Source organism: Chiloscyllium plagiosum, chromosome 13, assembly GCF_004010195.1.
Source record: "Chiloscyllium plagiosum isolate BGI_BamShark_2017 chromosome 13, ASM401019v2, whole genome shotgun sequence".
NCBI lineage: Eukaryota > Metazoa > Chordata > Chondrichthyes > Orectolobiformes > Hemiscylliidae > Chiloscyllium > Chiloscyllium plagiosum.
This window is the reverse complement of record NC_057722.1, coordinates 80018815-80046647: the sequence shown is the minus strand read 5'-3', so window position 1 is coordinate 80046647 and position 27833 is coordinate 80018815. Positions and strand designations below refer to the sequence as shown.

The 27833-nt window shown below is 40.3% G+C and overlaps 1 protein-coding gene across 3 annotated transcripts in view; it reads right to left on the bottom strand.

Moving 5' to 3' along the window:
* rasa2 (RAS p21 protein activator 2) overlaps nt 1-27833 on the bottom strand; it is a 197450-nt gene that overhangs the window by 6159 nt on the left and 163458 nt on the right. For all 3 annotated transcript variants that reach the window (XM_043702829.1, XM_043702830.1, XM_043702831.1), the window contains 9 exons: nt 25578-25684; nt 24274-24360; nt 24111-24188; nt 20854-20927; nt 20654-20763; nt 11200-11282; nt 3931-4148; nt 2204-2307; nt 1747-1936 (listed from right to left, as the gene is read on the bottom strand). In XM_043702829.1, the coding sequence (XP_043558764.1) occupies nt 1747-1936; nt 2204-2307; nt 3931-4148; nt 11200-11282; nt 20654-20763; nt 20854-20927; nt 24111-24188; nt 24274-24360; nt 25578-25684 (1051 nt within the window). The remainder of the gene's footprint in view (nt 1-1746; nt 1937-2203; nt 2308-3930; nt 4149-11199; nt 11283-20653; nt 20764-20853; nt 20928-24110; nt 24189-24273; nt 24361-25577; nt 25685-27833) is intronic.

Below are 27833 nucleotides of genomic sequence, written 5' to 3'. Positions count from 1 at the left end.
TCTCTGATTAGTAGTGCTACACCCCCTCCTCTTTTCCCCCCTCCCTATTCTTTTTAAATGCTCTAAACCCTGGAACATCCAGCAACCTTTCCTGCCCCTGAGAAACCCATGTCTCTGTTATGGCCACAACATCATAGCACCAGGTACTGATCCATGCTCTAAGTTCATCATTTTTATTCCTGATACTCCTTGCGTTAAAGCAAACACACTTTAATTGATCCCTTGGTTCCTTCCCAGGAAATTCCTTCCCACTGGCTGGGAAAGATAAATCAACCATGGCTAATGGAACAAAATAAATAATGCTTTAAAATCAAAAGGAAGTTCCTAAGGATGCCAAAATTGATAAAGATGAAAATTGACAGCAATTTAGAATCCAGCAAAGGATGACCAAGAACCAGTTAATAAAAAGGAAACAAGGTTATGAACACAAGCTACAAAGAAACAAATACAGTCTCCAAAAGCTTTTTTTGGGCATGCAAAAAGGAAAAGATTAGCTAGGACAAACGTTCGCCCATTATAGGATATTATTGTGGAGACAAGGGAAATAGCAGAGATACTAAATAATTATATTATGCCATTGTTCATAGTGATACTGAAAATCTCCCAGAAATACAATACAACTAAGTGCAAAACTGAAGAACTGAAAGAAATTAGTATTTTTGTAGGTAATACTTGAAAAGATAATTGGTTAAAGGTGGATAAATTCCTTGGACCAAATGAGCTACATTCCAGAATATGGAATGTTCCTACAGACTGCAAAGCTTCAAATGTAATGTGATTACTTAAGAAGGAATGAAGAGAAAGAAGTGAGGTAAGGTGGAGAACAATAGGCCCTGTTAGGTTGGACATCAGTAGTGGGGCAAATGTTATAATCTAATACTAAGAATGTGACAGAGACACAAAATAATGAAGAAATTGGGTACAGTCAACATGGATTTATGAACTTACTAGAGATTTTTTTATGGATGTCACTAATAGCATGCATAAAAAAAGAGCTGTTGGATGTGGGGCGTGGACAAGGGCTTGGATTTTCAGAAGGTTTTAACACAGAAGATTAATAAAACAAAAATATGGGATTGGGGCAAAATAATAGTTTGGATTGAGAATTGGGAAACGCAATGTAGAAATAAACAGACCATCCTCAGAATGGCAGGGAGTTACCAGTGGAGTGCTGCAAAGACCAATGCTAGGACCGTAGCAGTTCATCATCTGTATAAATGTGGATATGGCAATCAATTCTAATATTCTTGAATTTGCTGATGATACAAATTTAGGATAGGGATACAAGTTGTAAGGAAGGTGCAAGGAGGCTTCAAATGGGCTTGGACAGGCTAACTGAATGGGCAATGTCTTGGCAGATGCAATATGAAGTATGAAATTATACATTTTGGTAGAAAGACAGGAAAGACAAATTATTTATTAAGTGGTATGTGTTTGGAAACGTAGGTGTCCAAGTGGACTTTGGTATCCCTGTTAGCATTGAAAGGGGAGTGCAGTATAGAATTTAAACAGTCTCGCTACAACTGTATAGAGCCTTGGTGAGAGTACACCAGAAGTAGTGTGGATAATTTTGGTCTCCTTATTTAAGAAAGACATAATTGCCATAGGGCAAATTCAACAGAAGTTACCAAGCTAATCCCTGGGATGATGATTGTTTTATGATGAGAAATGAGGTATGGAAATAAATGCTGACTTTTCCAATAATACTGATCAAAAAAAGTAACAATAAATTAAACTAATACTTACTCGCTGCCATATATCGCACTTGTTGACCTTTTAATTCGATACTGTTCGTGAAAAGTAGCCAAATTATTTACGACTGTGATTATTTGTTGAAGAGTTTTAAAGGTGACTCTTGAATCTTCAATAGTAAAGTGGGCATATTCATCCTGTTCCTGTTGAGGACCTTGATACACATCTATACTCCCACAGGCATCTGCGGAGAAATGTCAGCATAAGGACGAAAGCATAGTTGAAGTGTTGAAGACACAAACAACCTTCAGATTCTCGCCATTATGAGAATTCACTAGTTTCCCTAAAAGACAGCGTCAACACAGTAACATATCTTTCCAAGTCACAGACCTTCATTTACAGAGTAAGGTCACATCTAGAATAACTTTTCCTGGTTGGATTTAAAATGTAAAATTGAACATGAAGAAAAGAAGCAAGTTACATTATTCACTGGGAAATCTTGGAAACTAACCTTCCATTTTCTGTAGCCTGGGCAGGTTGACATGAAACAGTGAAAATATCCTTTCAGCTTCCCGGTCACAGTCAATAGCTAGCTGGATATTTGCTGGAGAACCCCTGGAGGCAAAAAGGAAAACAGCAGTAGTACTAACACAGAAGCAGGCTGTGAAGTTTGTGAAATTGAAAATATTCCTTCAGATATTTTTGAGGAACTGATTTGGATGAATTATACTTTAACTTATCCCTATCTCAAATGAAAGGTAACTTGAGCTGAACCACATGCACAAGTACATTGATTGTGTAATATCTGATTCCAACACCAAAGGTCAGAGATGCACAATTTGTTCAAATCTGTTACAGTTTTCTTCAACTTGGCATCATGCCCACATTTTCGCACTAATAGATTACATCACATTGATAGAGTACAGCAGAACTACTCAGAGCTTATTACAAGGACTGCTTACCTACTTGAGTAGATGGGGTCAAAACTACATATATGTAGAAGAACATTTGCCAAATGTAACTTGGGGTAGTATCCAGAATTGAGTTTCCTAACAATCGGGCATCATAGCTTACTGAAATCTTATTTTGTAGAAACACTCATCAGCTAAGTTATAAAGATACACTTACAATCAACATTAGAACAGAGCAATTCTAGGCCAAGGGAAGCAAAGCTAAAAGATTTAATCAATAGTGTATTTTTTGGTATCACTGCAGGAATTAAGAGTTAGCTTACATTGAATACTGGGAAGCTTAAAGCAAACTGGATACCAGATAAGTGGCAGACTCGTGAGTGTGGTGTTAGAAAAGCATAGCAAGTCAGGCAGCCTCCGAAGAACAGGACAATTGACGTTTCATAGAACATAGAACAAAGAACAACACAGCGCAGAACAGGCCCTTCAGCCCTCGATGTTGCGCCGACCTGTGAACTATTCTCAGCTCGTCCCCGTACATTATCCCAAAATCACCCATGTGCTTATCTAAAGATTGTTTAAATCTCCCTAATGTAGCTGAGTTGACCACATTAGCAGGTAGGGCATTCCATGCCCTTACCACTCTCTGCGTAAAGGACCTGCCTCTGACATCTGTCTTAAATCTATCACCCCTCAATTTGTAGTTATGCCCCTTGTACACACTGATGTCATCATCTTGGAAAAAGACTTTCACTGTCTACCCTATCTAATCCTCTGATCATCTTGTGTGTCTCTATCAAATCCCCTCTTAGCTGTCTTCGTTCCAATGAGAACAGGTTCAAGTCTCTCAGCCTTTCCTCATAAGACCTTCCCTCCAGACCAGGCAACATCCTGCTAAATCTCCTCTGCATCTTTTCCAAAGCTTCCACATCCTTCCAGAAATATGGGGACCAGAACTGTACACAATATTCCAAGTGTGGCCGCACCAGTGTTTTGTATAGTTGCAGCAAGAGCCCTAATTCCTGATGAAGGGCTTATGCCCAAAACGTTAATTCGCTTGCTCCGCGGATGCTGCCTGACTTGCTGTGCTTTTCCAGCACCACACTCTGGACTCTGATCTCCAGTATCTGCAGTCTCCATTTTCTCCTACCAGGTAAGTTACACCAGTGACAAAACTTGTTAAAACTTATTTTACTTAGCACTTTACTGCAAATTTCTAAGTGCTTTTACAGATGCGTTGTGTTTAATCATTTGGTATTTATTTATTGCTTTTGCAGTCTTAAAAACATCATGGCAGAGGTGATATTTTTCACTGAGAATGACTCACCCAGTACAGCTTGTGCAACCAGCAGCTTTCTCATCTGTATTTTTGCAACAAATCCAGCTTCCAGATATAAAAGCACAAGGATGGTAAACACGCAGCCTCTCAGGATTGGAACGGCTCACTCTGGTGATTATCTCAATCCATTCATTGGCCTCCACACAGTTACGGGCTTGAACGTAAAGTGGTCTTTCAGGTTTTTCAATACTGAGGACTTGAAACATCTGAAAACACAAACGTAATGATATTTAAATCTCATTCTGAGTCATTGAAGGTCCAGGATTAGGAGAGGTTGAAGCAGCATCTGATAAACTTGAAGTAATACAACGTAGGAAGTAAATGTCCTGTGCACATTAACCAAGAGTACAATATATTTTTATTTAAAGCAAGAAATGGTCAGTGAAAACAAAGTCCATAAGTTAAACTAAATTCTGGTAATATTTGATTAACCACTTAAATGATACTATTCTTTTGTTCGGCCTTCCAAAACGGACAACTCCACATTTTTGCACTTTGTACTCCCTTTGCCAACTCTTTGCTCACTTACTTAATCGATCAATATCTCTCTGGACCCACAAGGTTGACTCTGCTTTCTTTCCACAGATGCTGCCAGACCTGCTGAGTTTTTTTTAGCAATTTCTGATTTTGTTTCTGATTTCCAGCATCCGCAGTTATTTGCTTTTTTCTAATTCTCTGCCAATTTTTTATATCCCTATCTCAATGTGGCTTTTTGCCTATTTTTGTGTCATCTACAAATCTGGTTAGAGTTCATTGATTTCCTTCTGCCAAGTTTATTAGTATATATAGTTAACAGCTGCAGTGCCAGCAATAATCCCTGTGGAATCCTTCTGGGTACAATTTTAAGAAGAAATCCTGATCCCCACCTGCCCATTAGTCAATTCTCTAGCCAAGCCACACCAACACCAACACCAACACCAACACCAACACCAACACCCCAACACCAACACCAACACCAACACCAACACCAACACCAACACCAACACCAACACCAACACCAACGTCTCTTATCTTATGGTGTGGGCAAGACACAAGTAAAATGTAAGCTATACAAGTGCCTGAAAATTACCACACCCAACAAAAAGAATCTAAACATCTCTCATTAGTATTCAAAAGCATTACAAGTCAGTCATTCTGCGATAACGTGCATTGTCAGCACAAATTGGCTATAACGCAACTGACGAATTGCAGACATTGTTTGGATAATGCAAACTTTCTACTGAACAGGTATAGCAATTTTCTATTAGACATCTTCTACAGTAATTTTTGATAGAGTGATTTTCTATTGCACAAGGTTGCAGAGGAATATAACTGTCACATTATAGCAGAATGCCCTGTACTATAGCTGCACCCCTCATCAGCAGTTTCCTTGGGGTCATCATTAACCAGAAATGTAACTATATAAGGCACATAAATAATGTGGTTGCCAAGAACAGATCAGAGGCAGGATATTCAGTGGCAAACAACTCACCTCCTTACTTCAGAAAACCTTTTCAACATTTAAAAGACAGAATTGTATCACACTACTGACCACCATGCACTTATCTTGATTATTCCAGGAGTACTGGCAAATTAAGAAGTTCAACAGAAGTGAGACATAGCAGCTTGCTTGATTGGCACCCAACCTACCACTTTAAATAATTAATACTCTCACCAGTGGAGTAATGTGGGTGCAATCAGTACCACCTCCTGGCCAGATGTACTGCAACGACTTGACAAAGTCACCATAGTTCTACTCGACCACAGGACTGCTCTATGATTAGAGAAAGACGACTGGTGGTGGTTTAACCTGAGGGTCACAGGTAATGGGAGAGTTTGAAAAGGAGACTCCTTCATGGTAACCCCAGCCAGTGCAGGAACTGAACTCACGCTGTCTGCATTGCCAGATTGATTAGTTCAATTGGCTGGATGGCTTTTCTGCAATGCAGAGTGATACAGGTTCAATTCACACAGCAGTTGAGGTCACCATGAAACTCATGTTCTCAAGCTCAGCCTTCTCCTGAGGGATAGTGACCCTCATGCCTCTAATCAGATAGCAGCCTGTGACTATGGTGAATTTTAATCATTTAAAGAGACAACATAACACAACTAATTGTAAACCTTTAAAACATTTTGATCTGCAAGGAGATCTAGGGTTCAAATATACATATCCATAAAGTAGGGAGGACAATTTGGGTAAACTAAAAATGGCCTTAAAACTAAATGGGGCATAGAATACAACACAAAAACAGTTGGTGTAAATAAAAACAAATTGCCAGAAAATATCTGCAGGTATGGCAGCATCTGTGGAGAGAAATCAGAGGTAACATTTCAGGTCCAGTGACCCTTCTCCAGAACTGTTCAGACTTCTAGCATCTGCAGTTTTTCAGTATTTTTGTCAAACAGTTGATGCAAATCCCATTCAAATTTTAAGCTGGGCCACATCTGAAACAGTGTACCAGATTTTTCTAAAATATTCAGGCATAGCTATGACAAGGTGCCATTTTCTTCAGAGGAAGTTTCCTGCACTACAGTCAGTAAGATGCTAATGCAGATTTCCACCCTAAAATTTAAGCCCAGCATGCTCATAGTCACCTGCTAGTGGTGTCACAAGGGTTTTCTCAATCTTTCTTACTGAGACATGTACAATACTTAACCAAAGTGCTCTCAGCCTCAAAACATTCAGTTCCCTTTCCCTCTCCTATGTTCAGAAGGATTAAACAATCGGAACGGTGATCCCTACATGCATTACAGTACAGGTATTCCTTGCTATCCAAAAGTAGAGCATTCCTATGGAAACTTCCGTAAGACAAAATGGTTTAAAGCAAAGAAGCATTAATTTATATGGGAAAAATTTCACCTTTTTTCATTAAAGCGAAAAGCTTTTTTGGATTTGTTAGCGAAACAGGTACTGATGTGGGTCTTTCATAAAAGTGAAATGGCGTAAAATGAACTTGTGAAAAGCCGGGGCTATCTATACTGTCAATAATAATGCAAGAAACTCAAAATCCCACTTGCTATGACCTCGAAGGTTGCGCCGTATTTTCACTGGTTTCATGTGGCCTCTGTTTCTAGGAAATTTAAAGAAGTTTAAAAGAAAATATAGGTGCAAGTTGCCAACAGCAAAATGAGAATACAAATCAAAGTAAATTGATAATGTAATAGATAAAACTTTGGTGGTTCAGTTCACAAAGTACAATAAAGGAATAAAGATGATACTTAAAAGATAAATAAAGACAATGAAGATGGAAGGACAAAATAGCAATGATGGATGATGAAATTTGGTCATTTAGAACAATGAAGATTAGGAGGAACTATTGTTTGGAAATTGATTATTTACCTGAAAACTAAGTGTTAAACATACAAGGTTTGTTAAAGTTGCATTTTGTTCTCACTCACTGTTACTTTGCCCCCTCGCTGCAACAAACCCCCAACTTCCCCAGTTCTCAGGCTTGTGCATACATTGATGTGAGATGGAGCCCTGGGAGTGAAGAGACACTAGGATGAGGATTCGATGGCCCCAATGCAATGTAATGAACTCTGTCCATTGGAAAAGAAGTACTTATTCCCTCCTGGGCATCTCTGTGAAGCAGCATGATCGAGATATTGATAACTCTTACAGCAGTTATACAGGATCTTGGTGAGGCCACACCTGGAGTAGAGTTCTAGTTGCCTTGTAGGAGCATAGCAGAAGTTCACAGCTGATACAAGGAATGGCTTACGAGTGGAAATTAGCTCAACTACATTTTGTGCACCTTGTGAGCTGTGCATGCACAATCAACTCATAGGGATTGTAGTTCTTCAACTGGCTAATCAAAATATCATTCACAGTTTTCAATCTCATAAAAACAGATCACTTACAAAGATAGCAGTAAAGCTAAATCCTATACAGCTAATACTATGGAAATTAGGTAGTCTTACAAAGTGTTTAAATGATAATGCGACATTAACCCTTTGCATCAAGACCTAAAGGATCCAAATGTTTAAGCAGACAGCCAATTTAATTTGTTTTGAAATTCAATATATAAACATTTGCCATTTAGTGCTCTTCTGGCGCAGTTAGTATCCCTAGTTCTAAGCCAGGTCTGCATTCAAGTCCCACTGTATCAGAGCCATGTAATAACATCCCTCAACAGGCTGCTTAACAATATCTATTATGAGCTAGTTATTGCCACATATATCTAGAACGATACAATGAAAAGTGTTTAGTCATCCCAGCGCCAGCGTTTGAGTTCCTGAGCCCATCCACTCCAGGCCAGCCACATCCTTCTCTTTCTTTTCTTCACCTTCTGACATTGTGGGGAAGCTGAAGCAGTATTCGGCAGGTTGTTGGCTGTGGTAGTGGCAACGCCCAGAGCAGGTACTCCTGGCTAGGACAGGCCCAGAGTGTAGACTCGGTGGGTTATCAGTTGCACAGCAGGGCGCCCAGAATGAAGACTTCTGGCTACTGTAGGCCTGGAGTGTGGACTCGGTGGGTCTTCAGGTGCGACAATGGCAGTGCCTGGTGCAACGGTTGACTTGAAGCACGGACTCATGGACAGCATGTCTATTTGAAAAGATGAGCAGGCAGGAAATCTTAAAAAGGGCTCTTGTGGTGTAGTGGCAGTGTCCCGACCCCTGAATCGGTAATGGCAGTGGCAGTGCCCCGACTCCTGAATCGGTAATGGTAGTGGCAGTGCCCCTATCCCTGAATTGGTAATGGTAGTGGCAGTGTTCCTACCTGGATTTAAGTCTCACTGCTCCAGAGATGTGTAAGAACTTCTCTGAAGAAGCTGATTAGAAAATGTTTTTAAAAAGCAGGCAGCATTTAATGTTAGTCCTTGCGTCCAAATGCTTCCATGACCACATCATTTCCTACTACTGGATTGTCCCCCAATCCAGTGTCCCTGCACTTGTCTAATTCTGGACATTTGAGCATTCTGACGGTGACCATGAGCTCTGGAATTCTCTGCCTCTCCCTTCTTCTTTGTAAGATGCTGTAAAGCCTTCTTTTGAGCTAATATCTCCTTAGGTGCCATAGTGTCAAGTTTTTTTTTAAAACCTAAAGCACTTTTGAACATTTTATTACATTAAAGGTGCTATAGAGTCAGAGGTATACAGTACAGAATCAGACCCATTGGCCCAACTCATCCATGCCTACCAGGTTTCCTAAACTGAACTAGTCTCATTTGCCTGCATTTGGCCCATATCCCTCTAAACGTTTCTATCAATGATGTGGAGATGCCAGTGTTGGACTGGGATGGACAAAGTCAGAAGTCCCATAGCACCAATTTATATTCCAAAAAGTTTATTTAAAATCACAAGCTTTAAGACCACTGCGCCTTTGTCAGGTGTAGTCCTTTCAAGCTCCAAAAACTTGTAATTTTAAACAGACCTGCTGGATTATAACCTGGGCTGTGGGACTTCTGACTTTGCTCTTTCCTATCCATATATCTGTCCAAAATGTCTTTTAAATGTTGTAATAGTACCTGTCTCTATCATTTCCTCTGGCAATCATTCCATAAACACATCCTCTATGAACACGTTGCCCGTCATGCACCTTTGCCCTCTAGTTTTGGACTCCCCTTCCCCAGAGAAAGATCTTTGCTATTTACCCTATCCATGCCCCTCATGATTTTATAAACCTCTAAAAGGTCACCCTCAGCTCCAAAATGCCCCAGCCTATCTAGCTTCTCCTCATAATTCAAACCTTCCAGTTTCAGTAACATCCTTGTAAATCTTTTTTGCACCCTTTCCAGTTTACTACCACCCTTCCTATAGCAGGATGACCAGAACTATGTGCAGTACTGTAGTACTACAATAGTAACAACAAAAATTTATATTTATAGACATTTGGAAGACAGCTCAATAAATACAGCTTTGGGTTGAGGCATCAGCTCCATTTAATTAATTTAATTCCAGTGAGGAAACAGCAGAAAGACTAGATATCTATTTCACCAAATTTTAATACACTAAACCAGTTGCAATGACAAATCATTGATGGCCTAATTCCCAATCTCTCATTCATCATTGCATGTACTGACTCTCTTAGTTCAAAGCTAAGGTGCAGAACAAATACAACATACATATGAAGCAAAAGTAAAAGGTATAGATGGCGAGAGAGGGAGAGAAAGTGAGGACTGCAAATGCTGGAGAGTCAGAGTTGAAAAGTGTGGTGCTGGAAAAGCACAGGTCAGACAGCATCCGAGGAGCAGGAGAGTCAACGTTTCAGGCTTATGCTGCCTGACATACTGTACTTTTCCAGCACCACAGGTTCCAACTCTAGATGGTGAGACACACAAGCTGAGAGCCAAGGACATAAGGTCAGGTCAAATGACGATTAGGTCGGTGAAGAAGCACGTTATTCAGACATAATCAATATTTTATTTGAACTGAAGAACATCAGCCGTGTTCAACATCTAGAAGCAAATGCTGTCTCCTTCATCCAGCTCAGAAGACCATTTGAAATTTAAACAAAAGATAAAAGAACTATGGATACGGTAAATCAGAAACAAAAACAAAAATTGCTAGAAAAACTCAGCAGGTCCGGCAGCATCTGTGGAGAGAAAGCACAGTTAACGTTTTGAGTTCAGTGACCCTTCTTCAGGGCAAAAACATTAACTGTGCTTTCTCTCCATAGGTGTTGCCCAACCTGCTGACCTGAAATTTTAAGCTCAATTATTACCAGTGTACTTGAAAGAGCAATGCCATTTTAGAAGTTGAAATTAATGACTGCTTTAATGTCATTCAAAAATATAGTTTTCAAAGAACTCAAAAGTTTCTTTCTTGGCATCTTAAAATTCATCAAGGTTTTCCTCAAGTATTCCCACCCAAACAGGGCTTGAATTCAGCAGTGATGGAAAAACCTGGTCAAATATGATCTGTAACCTAGCATTTAAGCCACAGGTGTATTGAGAATTTTAGACTGTAAATAACTGACAGAGGGTCACAAATAAAATTCACAAATAAATAAAACGCAAAGAAATGCTCTCCTAACATGAACATTTACCTCAAATAAAACAAAAATTGACAGGTCAAATCTGCTTTGCAGAAGCAAAATACTATAAATAGTGGAAATTTGAAGTATAAATTGTTCAGCGCAGGCAGCAACTATGGAGAGGGAAACAATTTACATTTTAGGTTAATGGTGCTTTGTCAGACCAGTTTTGACAAAAGGTCACAAAACTAGCATGCTGGCTCAGTTTTTCTGGTCTGCATTTCCAGTTTACATTTAAGAAAAACAACATTTTTAACAGTGTATATTTTCACCAGCTACTTCAGAATGGAGTTGCCACATACATTTTTTCTGTTGAAGCATCTTTCTTCAAGTTTCTCAACTGCAATAATGTTCTTTATCAGGATACTGTAGAGGGACTCTTTACCTATGCAAAAAGATTCAACACAAACAGTTAAGTTTCACTTGGAGAATTTTGGGTAGTAGTACAATCAGACTCAATAAAACAACACTGCAAGTTGGATACCCATTCTGTTTGCTATTTGTGAAACATGAATCATTAATGTTTTGCACAATACGGAAAGCTTTAATCAAGAAGCATTTACTATAAGTTAAAAATCAAACAAAGCGTTCAGAGTTAGTACATTACCTACAGTCTCATTCTTCATGCTTTTGAAAATATAATGTATGTCAAAAGAAATCATGCTTTAATTGTCAAATTGCACATTAAAGCAAGCTGAATTGTACAACTCCAATAGGCAGTGAATGCAGAAAAGTGATTCACAGCTCATTCCTGACCAAAACTCCACTATATCAGTAGCCAAAACATTAGCTGGCAGATTCTGAAAAGATGTCAGCTTCAACATTTGATCACTTGCCAATCGAATGATTTGGAAGTGTCGGTGTTGGACTGGGGCATACAAATTTTAAAATCACACAACACCAGGTTATAGTCCAACAAGTTTATCTGGAAGCACTAGCTTTTGGAGCGCTGCTCCTTCATCAGGTGGTTGAATGAGGTTTTCCTTTTCCTTTGGTGATTAGCTACTGGTTTTTCAGAGTTAAAAAGATTCTGATTCAGTAATTACTATATGCATTTCCAGTACTGGTCACCATGGAAGGATGTTAATGCAATGCAAGCAGTTCAGCAATGGTTTACTAGACTAATATCTGGAATGCCTTATGAGGAAAGCTCGATAAGCTAGGCCTACATTCCTTGACTATGTTTTGCCTATATCTCTGTTATGACCAAGTGCAGAGGATAACATTGTCTCTCAAGTTCTACTAGCCCACTGATTAATAATTGGGAATGTTAAACATACTTAAGCAATGTGGCCAGTAGATATTAGGTCCAGAACAAAATATACCATCAACCAGGTTTCTGCAATAAACATTGTGTAGGAGCTAATTACTGCAGATGCTGGAATCAGTAATGAAAACAACAAACGCTGGAGATCACAGCAGGTCAGGCAGCATCCATGGAGAGAGAACAAGCTGACATTTGGAGTCTAGATGACACTGGAGAGTCCAATCCTTTGGACATAGGCCCTAACCAAAAGCCGCAAAGGGAGGATAGGCCTAACGGTATTATTGCTGGACTGTTAATCCAGTGCCCCAAAAAACGGACCTGGGTTTGAATCCTGCCATGGCAGATAGTGGAACCTGAATTCAAAATTTAAAGGAAAATATGGTCTAATAATGACCATAAATTTATTGTTGATTTTTGGGAAAAACTCATCTTGTTCACTAATGTCCTTTAAGGAAGGAAACTGCCATCCTACATATGACTCCAGACCCACAGCAACGTGGTTGATTTTTAACTGCTCTCTGGGCAATTAGCGAGGGGCAATAAATGCTGCTAGCTAGGGCTGCATTCTCCCTATGAATGAACAGAGGAATAATTAAGGTGCTTCACTGTGTCTCTTTGACTTACCAACTATTCATTCTCATTTATTACGGGCATACCTGTTCTCACCTAATACCTTCCTTAAAATTTTTTACTCTCAACAGTCCTTCATTCTTTTCCAGAGCTAACCTTAAGTATAAGGCACTATACTCACTGTTCCCTAGATGTCCCTCCAGGACCAGATGCAGCAATGCCTCCTTCCTCATTGGGCTGTAAACACGACAAGCAGATATGCTTTTGTGAATGTATGTTAAAAACTCTTCCCCCTCTCAGCACTTAATACTATTATCCAAGTCTGTATTAGAATCATTAAAGATCTCACTGCATCTTTTCTCTGTTTTTGTATTTCTACTATCTCCTTTAAGATTAGATTCCCTACAGTGTGGGAACAGGCCCTTCGGCCCAATAAGTCCACGCTGACCCTCTGAAGTGTAATCCATCCAGACCCATTTCCCCCTGACTAATGCACCTAACACCATGGGCAATTTAGCATGGCCAATTCACCTGCCCTGCACATCTTTGGACTGTGGGAGGAAACCGGAGCACTCTGAGGAAACCCACGCAGACACAGGGGAGAATGTGCAAACTCCACACAGACAGTTGCCCGAGGTTGGAATTGAACCTGGGACCCTAGTGCTGTGAGGCAGCAGTGCTAACCAGTGAGCCACCGTGCCGCCACAAATGGCCTGTAAAATGCACATAAATAGGATATTCACACCCTGAATGTCTCTCAGTAATAGCTAAATATATTTTGTCCTTATTTCCTTCAGAGGACCCTCTCTCTGTGGTTATAACTGCAGTATTCTACTTCCTTAATACCTCCACCCAATCTCTTTTCTTTCCTTATCAATTTTTCCCAAACATCTTGTATCCATAAATATTTAGTATCTATTTCCGTTTTGTTCAGATCAGGCTGGCATCATATTAACAGGTGGCTATGAGCTCCTCCAGCTCACCACCTTGATTTACCACAGTCTGTGTCCTCTCATACATGCACAACATCCAATTTTGGCCATAATGCATTTCCTCTCATTGTAACTCCACCTAATGCCTTCTTATTTGTCTCATTTCTTTCAACAGTATTTTTCTCCTCTTTAATGTTACTTCCAGTTTACCATTTCTCTGCAGATTAGTTTAATCCAAGTAGTATGCAGGTGAAGCATCACCTGGAGTATTGCGTGCAGTTTTGGTCTAATTACTTGAGAAAGGATTTACTGGCTCTGGAGGGGGTGCAGAGGTGGTTCACTAGGTTGACTCTGGAGTTGAGGGGGTTGGCTTTTATGGATGGATGGGGTAGACTGGTCGCCAAATTACCAAAAGGACATGGACGCTTTGGAGAGGGTGCAGAGAAGGTTTATGAGGATGTTGCCTGGTATGGAAGGTGCTAGCTATGAAGATAGGTTGAGTAGGTTAAGTTTGTTTTCATTAGAAAAAAGGAGATTGAGGGGGGAACCTGAAGGGTATAGATAGGGTGGATAGAGACAAGTTTTTCCCAGGGTGAAGGATTCAATAACGAGAGGTCACACGTTCAAGGTGAGAGGTGAAAAGTTTAAGGGGGATACACGAGGCAAGTACTTCACACAGATGGTGGTGGGTGTCTGGAACGCGTTACCAGCAGAGATGGTAGAGGCAGGCAGGGTAGATTCATTTAAGATGTGTCTGGACAGATGCATGAGTAGGTGGGGAGCAGAGGGATACAGATGCTTAGGAATTGACCGACAGGTGTAGACAGCAGATTTGAATCGGCTCAGGCTTGGAGGGCCGAAGGGCCTGTTCCTGTGCTGTAATTTTTTTTGTCCTTTGTATATTCATTGGAATTTATAGAATGTATAGGATCTTATAGAAACAAATAAAATTATGAAGGGAAAAGACAAGATAAAAGTAGACAGGATGTTTCTACTGGTGGGTGAAACTAGGATAAGAGTGCATAATCTCAAAATTAGGAGGCTGGAAGAACACAGCAAGCCCGGCAGCATTAGGAGATGCAGAACTCGACGTTTCAGGTATAACCCTTCTTTAGGGCTGGAGTTGGTGTGGGGGGAGCTGCAGATAAAGGGGGTGGCAGGGGCAGGGTGGTGAAGTGAGGTTAGGTGAAGACAGGTAGAGGGTATGACCTGGTTGGTCAATAGGAGGAATGACCATTGAAGGGAGGGGGAGGGGCTGGGAAGGGAGTCAGGGATGAGGAGGGAGGTTATTTGAAATAGGAGAACTCATGTTGAGTTCTCTGGGCTGTAGGCTGCCCAGACAGTAGATAAGGTGTTGTTCCTCCAATAGGAGCTGTGGCTTGTTCTGGCAATGGAAGAGGCGAAGGATGGTCATGTTGGAAAGGGAGTGGGAAGGGGAATTGAAATGGGCGGTGAGTGGGAGGTCCAGTCAGCCCCTGCGAGCCTGGTGTGATGCGTGGTGAACCATTCCCTAAGTTTACGTTCAGTCTCCCCGGTGTAGAGAAGATCACATCGGAAGCACATGATGCAGTAAACTAGATTGGAAGAGAGGCAGGTGAACCTCTGTCTCACCTGGATTCTCTACATCGGGGAGACCCTCATCCTCCTTTTCAGTCCTCCCTGCCACCAACCACAGTGATGCTAGGAAAGGAGCTCCAGGATTTTGACCCAATAACATTGAAGTCGAAGGGAGGCCTGAGGGACGGGACGACTTGCACTTCCCATGCATCCCATTGCCCTGTCCTTCTAGGAAGCAGATGTCACAGGCTTTGAAAGTGTTATGAAAGAAGCCTTAAAGATTTATCACATCACATTTTGTAGATACCATAAGGTACTGAGAGATGACAGTGAAGTTGATGGATGCTTAATCCTGGATGGTTTTAAGTTTCTCTAGTGTTGTTAGAGCTGAAATCACAGCAACTCAGAGCTACATTAAAAACCAGAATGATAAAAGGTAATAATCTCCCATTGCTACCCAAGCCACACACAAACTACATTAGGTAACTGATATTAGAGAGATAAATGCATGGCTCAAAAATTGGCCCGTGAGACATGGATTTCACTTCACAGAGCGCTGGAATCCATCCTGCAGAAAGAGAGATGTTCCAATGGGTGAAGCTTCATTTGAATCATGCTGGTGAATCAGAAAACTGGAGTTGTAGATAGTAGGGTGAGGGTTTCAATAGAAGCGAAGCTTAAAGATCAAAAGGAAACAAGACAGCAGAGGTGCAGGCTAGTGAAGAGGTGAATGATAATCAAAATTTTACAGGAAATGGTAGAAAACATACACACAGTGCAGCAGAAATTAGAAACAAACAATGGGAGAAAGTCTAAGCTCAAGGCTATTTACCTGAATGCATGATACATTTGTAAAAGGATACCCAGCTGACAGCATAAAAATAAATAAGTATAAGTCGTGGGCGGCACGGTGGCACAGTGGTTAGCACTGCTGCCTCACAGCACCAGAGACCGGGGTTCAATTCCCGCCTCAGGCGACTGACTGTGTGGAGTTTGCACATTCTCCCCTTGTCTGCGTGGGTTTCCTCCGGGTGCTCCGGTTCCCTCCCACAGTCCAAAAATGTGCAGGTCAGGTGAACTGGCCATGCTAAATTATCCGTAGTGTTAGGTGCAGGGGTAAATGTAGGGGAATGGGTCTGGGTGGGTTGTGCTTCGGCGGGTCGGTGTGGACTTGTTGGGCCGAAGGGCCTGTTTCCACACTGTAATAATCTAATCTAATAACTGGATAGGTGTTATGAAGACATGGTTACATCGTGAATAAGACTGGGAAGAATGCTCGTAATATTCATCATTCTGGAACAATAGGCAAAATTAAAATGAGGTGGGGTAACCTTGTTATTGAAGGAGGACATCAATGCAATGGTGAGTAGTGACTTAGGTTCAATAGATTATGATATGGAATCAGTTTAGATGGAAATAAGAGGCAACATGGGAAAGAAGCTACAGGTGGGAGACATCTATAGCCTCCCAAAGAGGTTCCTCTCTCTGGGACAAAAATATAGTGTAAGTCAGGAAACAATGGAGGCGTGTAAGAAGGCATTATAATTGTCATGGATGATTCTAATCAGATCAATTAGACATATCAGATGGTCAAGACAAATTTGGGCTTGTTTCTTAGGGAATTACATCACATAACGCACCCAGAAATGAGGCAGGATTAATAGGAGACCTTATAGTTAAAATTCCTCTAGACAGTAGTCATTTCAACACAGTAGAATTTCAAATTCAGTTTGACAGTGCATATCTTGGGTTTCAAACCAATGCTCTCAACTAATAGCAATTACCAAACAGAAGTACCAAAAACATACAGATGTCTAAAGTGTACCTGACAGAATAGACTAAGGGCAAAGTCAGTAAAGGAGCAATGGTAGACGTTCAAGTAGCTATTTTAGAACACTAAGCAAAAATTCATTTTGGTCAAAAGGACTCAATGAGAGGATGATCCACCTTGGTTATAAAGGTGGTCAAGAAGAGTATCCAATCAAAAACTGAGACATTCAAAATGGCAAAAACAAGTGACAGGCCAGAGGATTCTTTTTATATATAGGAACCAGCACAGGACCACAAAAAGGGAGGAAATATATTATGTAAGTAAATTGGCAAGAAATATAAAACTAAACAACTTCTATGGGTACATTTTTTAAAAAGTTAAACTAAAAGCAGGGCCCTTAGGGGAATTGAGAATGGGGAACAAAGAAATGGCAGATAATTTAAACCAATCCTTTGGATTGATCTTTGTGGTGGAGGACACTATAAACATGCCAAAAGATGTCAGATACTCAAGGTGCTAACGGAAGGGAAAGTTTTATAAAAGTCTCTATCACAACAGACCAAGTATTAGGCAAATTAATGGGACTGAAGACAGACAGGTTGCCAGTCTCATGTAAACAACTGCAGAGATAGTGGAGGCACTGGCTGAAATATTCCAGAACTCACTGGATTCCAGGAAGATTCTATTGGTTTGCAGAACTGCTTAGGTTAAGTCCCTGTTCAACAAGGGAAGAGAGACAGAAAGCTGGTAACCACAAATCAGTTAGCATAACATCAGTCACTGAGAAAATGGCAGAAACTATTGTTAAGGAAGAAATAACAGAACATATAGAAAACTTAAAGCAATCAGAGTCCATATGGTTTTGTGAAAGGTAAATCATGTTTGACAAATTCGCTAGAGATTTTTTTTAGGATATAACAGAATTGATAAAGGGAACAGGTAATGGTTAGATTTCCAGAAGGCACCTGATAAGGTATTACATAAAAGGCTACTGCATAAGATAGGAGCTATTATATTGGGTAATATATTAGCATGGATTGAGGATTGGTTTACACACAGAAGACAGAGCCAGAATTAAAGAGTTTTTTTCAAGTTGAAAAGATGCAACTAATGGATTATTCATAGATTCATACAGCACGGAAACAGACCCTTTGATCCAATTTATCTGCATTGACCAGACATCCTAATCTTACCAAGTCCTATTTACCAGCATTTGGCCCATATCTCTCTACACCTTTCTTCTTCATATACCCATTAGATGCCTTTTAAATGTTGTAATTGTACTAGCATCCACCACTTGCTCTGGCAACTCATTCCACGCATGCTCCACCCTCTGGGTGAAAACGTTTCCCCTCAGGTTCCTTATAATTGTTTCCCCTCTTACCTTAAACCTATGTCCTCTTGAGCTGGACTCCCCCACCCGGGGAAAAAGTCATCATGTTCAGTATCGGTCTCTTTTTTTTTACATTACATTACAACGTGGAAACAGGCCCTTCGGCTCAACAAGTCCACACCGACCCGCCGAAGCGCAACACACCCATGCCCCTACATTTACCCCTTACCTAACACTACGGGCAATTTAGCATGGCCAATTCACCTGACCTGCACATCTTTGGATGGTGGGAGGAAACCGGAGCACCCGGAGGAAACCCACGCAGACACAGGGAGAACGTGCAAACTCCACACAGTCAATCGCCTGAGGCGGGAATTGAACCTGGGTCTCAGGCGCTGAGGCAGCAATGCTAACCACTGTGCCACATGCTCAAAGCAGTTTGGTAACAAGGTCAAATTTGTGAATGTGGAGTGATTGGATCAGCCGCTCTTTTATACCAGCACAGCACCCTCAAATGAGTGAGCTCTTCCTTCTAATTTCAACAGTGACGCAGTGATTTAAGGATGATGTTAATACTCCCTCTCTTCTGCACCAGTAACAAAAACAGAAATTGCTGGAAAAGCTCAGCAGGTGTGGCAGCATCTGTGGAGAGATATCAGAGTTAACATTTTAGGTTGAGTGACTCTTCCTCAGAATGGCAGCTCACCATTGCTGGCTGCTAGAGATGAACATTTGTTCAGCCCCTAGGGTGGGTGCGCTGCAGTCCCAGAGGAGTATGGCTGCTTCTCTGTCCCTGTGTTGGCTTTCTCTATCTGTAAGCACAGTGGGGTTCACTGTCCCTCACTGGCTATTCTATAAACTGGTTCTTACTCTTTCATTATCCCAATTTCTCTCTTTGTCTCTTACTTCTGTCTCAGTTCTTGCTGTGTTTATGTTTTTCTATCACTTTCTACCCATTTCACTCCTTTCTCTATATATCAGATTCTCCGTTTTCCCTCTATACCCCAATCGCCTCTGTATCTAAATCTCTGATGCTCCCAAACCAGAAATGTTTCTCTCAACTTGTTCTCTATCCCAGGTTTCCTCAATCCCTCCCTTGCTGTCCTGGTGCTTTCTCTATCCCTCCCTGCTTCTCTCTGACCCCAGATTTTCTTTATCCAGGGCTTGCTCACATTTTTAAAAAATCTTTCTTCCAGACTTTCTCTTTCAATTCAGGATAAATTCTCTCTTTTAAGGTAAAAACTCTGACACACACACACACCCTCTCATAGACTTATACCCATTTATACTCTCACACATGCACCTACTCTCTCACAGATACTCAACATCCCCCCCACCCCACCTATACACACACCCCCCACATGCACACACATACATACATACAAGTTTGTGGCATGAATCTGTACTAGCAGAGTTACATTTTACTTTGCCCAAAAACTGCATGAATCCATGTAAGATTCTGTAAATTCATTTTCTTAAGATTAGAATCAGTCTAAACATTATGGCACAGACAGTATCATACAGGGGAGCTCACACCTTCAGTACATTATCTGGGCTGACAGACACCAATTGTTAAAGTTCATTTGAGAACATAAGAAAAAGTTTTGCAATTTACATATGAAAGAACTGAAACCAACATGGTCATTCAACAGATGGGAGACTTAACAAACAATCCAGGTCTTTTTCAATATAATTTCAGTTACATCACATTGTAAACTTTTGCTATAAATTCTATGTCTTATGATCTTATACTCCACAACCACCTGATGGAGCAGCACTCCGAAAGCTAGTGCTTCCAAATAAACCTGTTGGACTATAACCTGGTGTTGTGTGATTTTTAAAAATCTGCCAGATGGTGGATGAAATTCAGAACGGTAGAGGTTTCACTCCACCCATCCAATCTGTGATGGCCTCCTTCTTCTTTACTCCCGTGTGCTTTCTACATAAGATACCATACACAAATAGCATGGCTCCAAACCTCTGCCCATGGAGCTCCTTTGGATAATTATCAGAGTACATTTCTCTTCACCGTTCCAAAGCATATAACCCCTAATCACCAAATTCCATTTGGGGTGGTACAGACCAGATCAGGAAACCATTATTTTGAATGTACTGTAAAATTATTCTGCAAATATGCTTTAAACTTTATTCAAACCAGAGCATTAATAACTCACTTCCAGGGTAATAATGGTTAACTATGAATTCAGTTTAAAATATAGAATTAAAATAAAAGCTTGCACTCTTTATTCATCAATTCAATTTCAGGCGAGCACTCCACATGTACAGTTGTGGTTACCAATGTTGAAAACAGGTTGAACCAGTGTACCTGATTGTTTATGATAAGAGATCTCTCTGTTGGTCAAACGGAGCCAGCGCTTCTTAAAATTATGCACTTTACGGATTCGATTTCTTCCCTGAGCTCTTTTAATAACTTCCCTGCAAAGGAGAAATAATATTTTTTGATTTTCTAGTTTCAAATAGCCATGACATCTAGCATTATAATTGCTTTCATGATTTTATTCTTACCCTTCTTTGAGGATTACTAGCTCATCTACACCAGTGGGTTCCTTACTTTCTGCAGATGATATTTCATCTATAAACTAAAACAAAAACGTACATTACAACTTTCACAAATATAAAATGATACAGATAATGGACATCTGAAATAGAAACAAAGTGTTGGATCAACGCAACAGGTCTGGCAACGCCTGTGAAGAGAGAAACAGAGTTAAAGTTACAGATCCAATATTATTTATTCAGAACAATTTTCTAACTATGCAGCTGGAAATTCATTGCACAGCTCAAGAACACATAGGAATAAGGGATATCCTATTTACATTACTGGATTAGCAATCCTGGTCTCCAGTAAACCTGGATTAACAAGTCAGAGGGTGTTGTACGAGTTCAAATTATACTCAGGCAGCTGGGAATTCTACTATTAAATTAAACAAAATATCAGAAATTATGAAAAATGGTGGAAGTAGAGTTCTTGAATATTTACGTCAGAAGTGCATACACTCTTGTTGAAGAGGGTGAAAGAGTTGGTGGGAAAGTGGATTGGAGGTTGCAATTGGATCAGCTATGGTTAAGTAGCCACAAGGATTTACTCCTGCTGCTTGGTCACACGTACGCATGTCAAGATTATGATATCAGATTGTCCAAAAATTTTGTTAGATTCACTATTATTATTTTAGGAAAGGGCATTTGTCACCCTTAATCAGTCTGGTTCACATGTTACTCCAAAGCCACACTCCAACTCTCAACTACCGTATGAAATAACTCAGCAAGCACTCAGCGATATTCAAGAAAGGCTCACCACCAATTTCTCAAAGGTCTTGCTAAAGCCAAAATGCTCCAAAATACCCCAAACATTAAATCACATTGTGGGAGATGAGGAGATGTTTACATTAATTTCTCTCCTGTAAGGTGTATTGGTCATTAATACTCAGCTCGTCCACTATAACAAAGACTGCAATGGCTTATAAAGATACCTCACCACCACCTTCACCAGAACATTTAGGGATAGGCAATAAATGACGACCAAGCCAGTGATGTCCACATCCCATTAATAAAACAAATAGCAAACAGAAAAAAACCGCAACATAACTGCATCTAGCATACCTTTTGAATGCAAAGCCAGCAATTTTATTGGTTTTTATGTCTAAATACCCAGGAATACAAGATCAGAGTTGTGAAACATTTTCCATGTAGAGTACAATCTGATCTTTTATTAATCTCTCATACCAATATAATGGCCCAGAAATTCTAATTACTATTGGTATAGATTCATTTGACAACACTGTTCTTTAAGAATACCGTGAATGATTCTTTGAGTATCTGGCCTGTCTGAATGTATCCGTCATAGGAAACTGATGAGAAATCCATGAAGCACAGGAGCAGTCTTAGGCAATAGTGAGGACTGCAGGTGCTGGAAACCAGAGTTTAAATTAGACTGGTGCTGGAAAAGCACAGCAGGTCAGGCAGCATCCGAGGAGCAGGAAAACCAACGTCTCGGAGGGTTTTTGCCCGAAACGCAGATGTTCCTGCTCCTCAGATGCTGCCTGAGCTGCTGTGCCTTTCCAGCACCACTCTAATCTAAACAGGAGCAGTATTGCAGGCCAAGCCACAATTTTTTTTTTAAAAGAAATCTGTTGCTTTACCTCAGGAGTTTAAAGTCCCAAAACTAGCTTGACAGCAACTGTCACAACCTCTGCATTATCTAACTTCAAGGGGCATTTCTTACAGATGCAGGTGAGTTGCCCATTGGAATTTTCAGCTTCCTGGGAAACTCCCTTAAGAGTTGGTTGTGTCGGAACTCTGCGCAGTCTTGATGTAGAACTCCAAGTTATGCTGCAGAAATGACTATCTGGCATCAGAATATCTGAGCCATGGAAATAGAATGTTGACAATACTGGGAACACAATGCCACATCAAGCTAAAACATAGAATAAGTATAGCTACTAAAATTCTCTAATTGAAGAGACATCATTCAGTACTGTTGGAGTTGCCCATGACTGGGTATGACAAAATGGCAATTAGGGTTTTTCTTTTTAAGTGACACAGATAATCAAAGAAGATTTTAGCTGATGTAGCATTTCATATTGCTCAAATTATGGCCTTCACAGCCAGGCAACAAAATACCTCTGAGTCTTAATAAAATGGGACTACAATACAGACAGTAAGACTCTGATAAGGCAGTTCTGATGAAAACCATCTAATTTGAGATTTCCAATTTTTATACGAAATAGAAAGGGAAAGCTGGATGTACCTGAGATGAGGCTTTTTAAATAATTATAATCACATATTATAGGAGGCATATTCATAAAAGAATAGGAATTTAAATTTATTAGATATTGGGAAATTAAATTTCTGAAGGCAGTTAATCGTGGATGCAGAGAATAGTTTTGATAAACACTTTCAGGAAACCGTTTTCTTCATCAATAAGATTATAACAAAAAAGTATAAACAAAATAACCTCGTAAGAGTACCAAGAAACTAAGAACGTAGCAAGGAGGGCAGAAACAATTTTGAAATAGGGTCACTATGACCTCAGGAGAATAAACAACTGCCCTTTCACAAGCTGGATACGAGGGAAGCTGCTCCTGAAATTATTAGCTTTATTAGGTTTAACTATGTATAACTTACAAGTAACTTTATATTAGAGCTGATAGTACATGTAACAACTAGTAGAATTTAACATCCTTTCTAATATCTGTACAAAGATTAGCAATGGACATGAATTGCATGGCTGAATTTAAAAAGTCATTCATAATATGCAAGTATAGAACACGCTTGGTAAATGTCTAGGAAAGGACATAATGATCGGTGTTAGAATGTGATCAGTAAGCACAGGAGCCCAAGGATTGGTAATAGGGGTCTGGCAAACATTGCAAGATGATCAGAGGATCTAAGGTGGATCATGAAGTTGTCCATCATTGATATCTATTCGCAGGGTTGGAAATATAGGTCAGAGGGATGTGGCAAGCACTGATATCAATGTTGCATGCAACAATGAATAACCTGTACTTTATTGGGAAAGGTAGAGTGTCATTGATCTCTGATCTGAGCTGTAATTAAGAGGGCAACTGGGCCCCATGTAAAAAACAGATTTGGATCAGGCTCTGGCTCTCTCACACATGCAGTAAAGGAGCTCCGAATAAAGATCGATTTATGCTACTGAACACAGGACTCAGACTCCTCTTTAAAATCCCTCTCCAACACACACATTAATATCTTTTGGAAATTTACTTGATAACAGAATAGCCGCATTAAATCAAGCTCACCTTTTTAACTGACTTGATGCATTTTTCTTCTGGAAATAGTTTAAAAAAATCACACATATAGGATTCCTTGAAACTTGACTGCAATTCAAAATAAAGCAAATTAATACACAAATATGAAACAATTAAAGGTTAATTGTTGAAAAATTGTTGAGATGGTTCTGACCAGTTTGTTTTTGGATAAACTGCCCCAGCTTCCCAAGGTTTGGATCGTTTTGGAAATTAGGGTCAAGACCCTAGCTGTCTGGGCATCCTACAATGAAACAGGAGAAGGTGTATGGAAAAAAAAAGAGACAAATGACTTCAACAGAGAACTTGACTTCACTGATCATTTTATCAGACTAAAACATAAATATTAGATAACTTCTTGCATCACCCCAACATTTTCACTTCAGGATTGAAGCCTGGTTTCTACTGACAAGGGTCTAAACAATTTCATCACCACAAACACGTATTTTAAAGTAAATGTGAAATCCACATATAGAACAACCTAGGTTCTCCGAACGTCAATTACCCAAATTTCGGATTATCTGAACAAGATCTTAAGGTCCCATAAAAATATCGTGTGAACAATCAATCAGTTGACCGAACAAAATAGTTCCCACCCATCTCATTCGGATAATTAAGGTTCTTCTGTATATGGCATCATCAAAGTTGGGTCAACTGGCTTATTAACCTTCTACTGGGGATATTCCAGTGCAAGACACAATATTTACATTTACAGGTACACCAAATATATATTTCAACACACCGTAGTTTCCGATCTATTCTGAACATTGCTGCAATTTCAATCTCTTGATATCTACTACTCTTCCTGGATGATTGCTCTGGATATATTAGGCATTTTTTCTGACATCTGATTTTTCAATACTCTCTATTTTTCTTTGTTGTTCTACCTCATTTCTACTTTCATTGTCCTATTTAACCATTTTAGTGAACATGTTAGTGAACATTTTACGCATATTTCAAGTTGCCTGGTTTGAAAACCCAATTCAATTTTCTTCAAATTAAAAATGTACATGGTCAAAGTCTAGAATAATAACAGAAAATAATATAAGCATTCCAGTCAGGCTGCATTTGTCATGAGTCGAGTGTGGGGTGCTGTAAAAGCACAGCAGGTGAGGCAGCTTCTGAGGAGCAGGAAAATCGACGTTTCTGCAAAAGCTCTTCATCAGTACCACACTTTCGACTCTAATCTCCAGTCCTCAATTTCGCCTAGCATTTGTCATGTATGACTCCAAATTCAGTTTCTCAACTCTCATCTTCTGCTGGGCATTTCTTGTATATAAGATACTGACTGTACCACCATTGCTGATTGCGCCTACCCTTACCTCATTACAAATCAGCTTCATCAATGCTTGCCTTATCAATTTAAATTCAAATCAAGTCAGCCTATTTCATATTATGCCAGGTTATGGGTTTTCAATTCCTTTGTTCAAAAGTATTCTCATCAAATATCACACCACTTACTGGATGATGGGGCCGGAGATGGAAACTATGAGGGGAGACCATAGCAGCTGCAAAGAATCTAAGGAAAACAAAACTGCTTACAGCAGAGTACTTCACATGGGGATCATCTGGAAAGACAGATTAGTAAACAATTAGAATTACCAGCATCTTGAATGTTTAGTTTATTTTTGGTTTCCAAACTACATCAATCTATTTAAACCTCTGTGGATCAGGCCACAAAGGAGTAATTTTCACCAGCTGGATTTGCTTTCCCAGTATGAACTAGAGTACATATCCTACTTACCCAAATCTTGAGAACTTAAAATAAACAGATTGCTAGAAGAAAATATATACAAGGATGCCAAAGTTAAAATGTTAACCAGAGTTTTGTTTTAAAGATAGGACCATGCCCAAGTTTGGCAGTGTGTAAAAAGGGATTTAATGTGTGGTAGATACATTCGCAATTGGGATTGTTACAACGCAATTGGGTAGCGCTAGAAATCAACCATAATAATCACAAAAGCTAAAGTCTGCATAAAATTATAGAAAATTCCCAAATTTACTGTATTTAGATCTAAGTTGAAAGTATAGGCAAGGTTTCTGCATCGAATAAGAATTTTGATAAAATAAGATGATTCTGGCAAAGGTACACAATTATGAACCACCAACATTTAACTCTACTCGTTAACGTTTTAATCCCTTTATAAAGTCTCCCTCAAGACTTGAAGACAGACAGAAAGAAATTGGTGTCATGGTTAGTAGCAAAGGCTGGGAAGATTAGTTCAGCAGTCCTTGTCCACAGGGTTTATCAAGATGATCCTTTTGGTTTGCCAGGCCATGTTGCTCTCAATCTTTCTCCAGGTGCTTTCACTGGCTTACAGGATGCACAGTGTGACTGGCTCACAACTTATAAAACCTGACTTTAGGCTAAAAGCCACAGAGACCAACGAAGGGAAATAAACTGGCTTTCCTTTAGGCTTCTAGTATCCTAGTATATGGGCGGCACGGTGGCACAGTGGTTAGTACTGCTGCCTCACAGCGCCAGAGATCCGGGTTCAGTTCCCGCCTCAGGCGACTGACTGTGTGGAGTTTGCACGTTCTCCCCGTGTCTGCGTGGGTTTCCTCCGGGTGCTCCGGTTTCCTCCCACAGTCCAAAGATGTGCAGGTCAGGTGAATTGGCCATGCTAAATTGCCCGTAGTGTTAGGTAAGGGGCAAATGTAGGGATATGGGTGGGTTGCGCTTCAGCAGGTCAGTGTGGACTTGATGGGCCGAAGGGCCTGTTTCCACACTGTAATGTAAAAAATGTAATGTATCCTATTTTACTGCTGAATAAAGGACAGCGCCTTTCTTTCTTGAGATCCAATGGCTTCTGACCAAAGATTCACATCCACAAGTTGCCCAGCTATCTCAAAGTTCTGAAGGAGGATCACAGGACCTGAAACATGAATTCTGATTCCTCTCCACTGATTTGCTGAGCTTTTCCAGCAATATTTGTATGTGCACCAGAGAAAATGGACTTCAGGCTTGCAAATCTTTTTCACTCACTCTCTAAAGCCTTACAATTCTTATGTATTATAAAGGGAGCTTCACTATTTTCATATGCATCTGTTAAGGATTTCATAAAGAAGCAATATTCCAAAGGATGTCCATTAATGTGCAAAACGTACAGGATGCCAAGAGGAAATAGGATGAAAATGCAGAACTAGCTGATCTGCTATTTTGAATGGACTCTTCTTACTTTGCGGAGAAAGTGAGGTCTGCAGATGCTGGAGATCAAAGTTGAAACTTTATTGCTGGAACAGCACAGCAGGTCAGGCAGCATCCAGGGAACAGGAGATTCGACGTTTCGGGCACAGGCCCTTCTTCAGGAATGAGCAGAGAGTGTTCAGCAGGAGAAGATAAAAGGTAGGGAGGAGGGACTTGGAGGAGGGGCGTTGGAAATGTGATAGGTGGAAAGAGGTCAAGGTGAGGGTGATAGGTCAGAGTAGGATGGAGGCGGAGAGGTCAACAAGAAGACTGCAGGTCAGGAAGGCGACGTGGTCGACGGTGCCCTCCACCGCATCTCCTCCACTTCCAACTCCCCTCCTCCAAGTCCCTCCTCCCTACCTTTTATCTTCTCCTGCTGAACACTCTCTGCTCATTCCTGAAGAAGGGCATGTGCCCGAAACGTCGAATCTTCTGTTCCCTAGATGCTGCCTGACCTGCTGTGCAGTTCCAGCAATAAAGTTTCAACCAGTTACTACAGCTAACAGGTTCGTGATGCCAACATTGTTGGC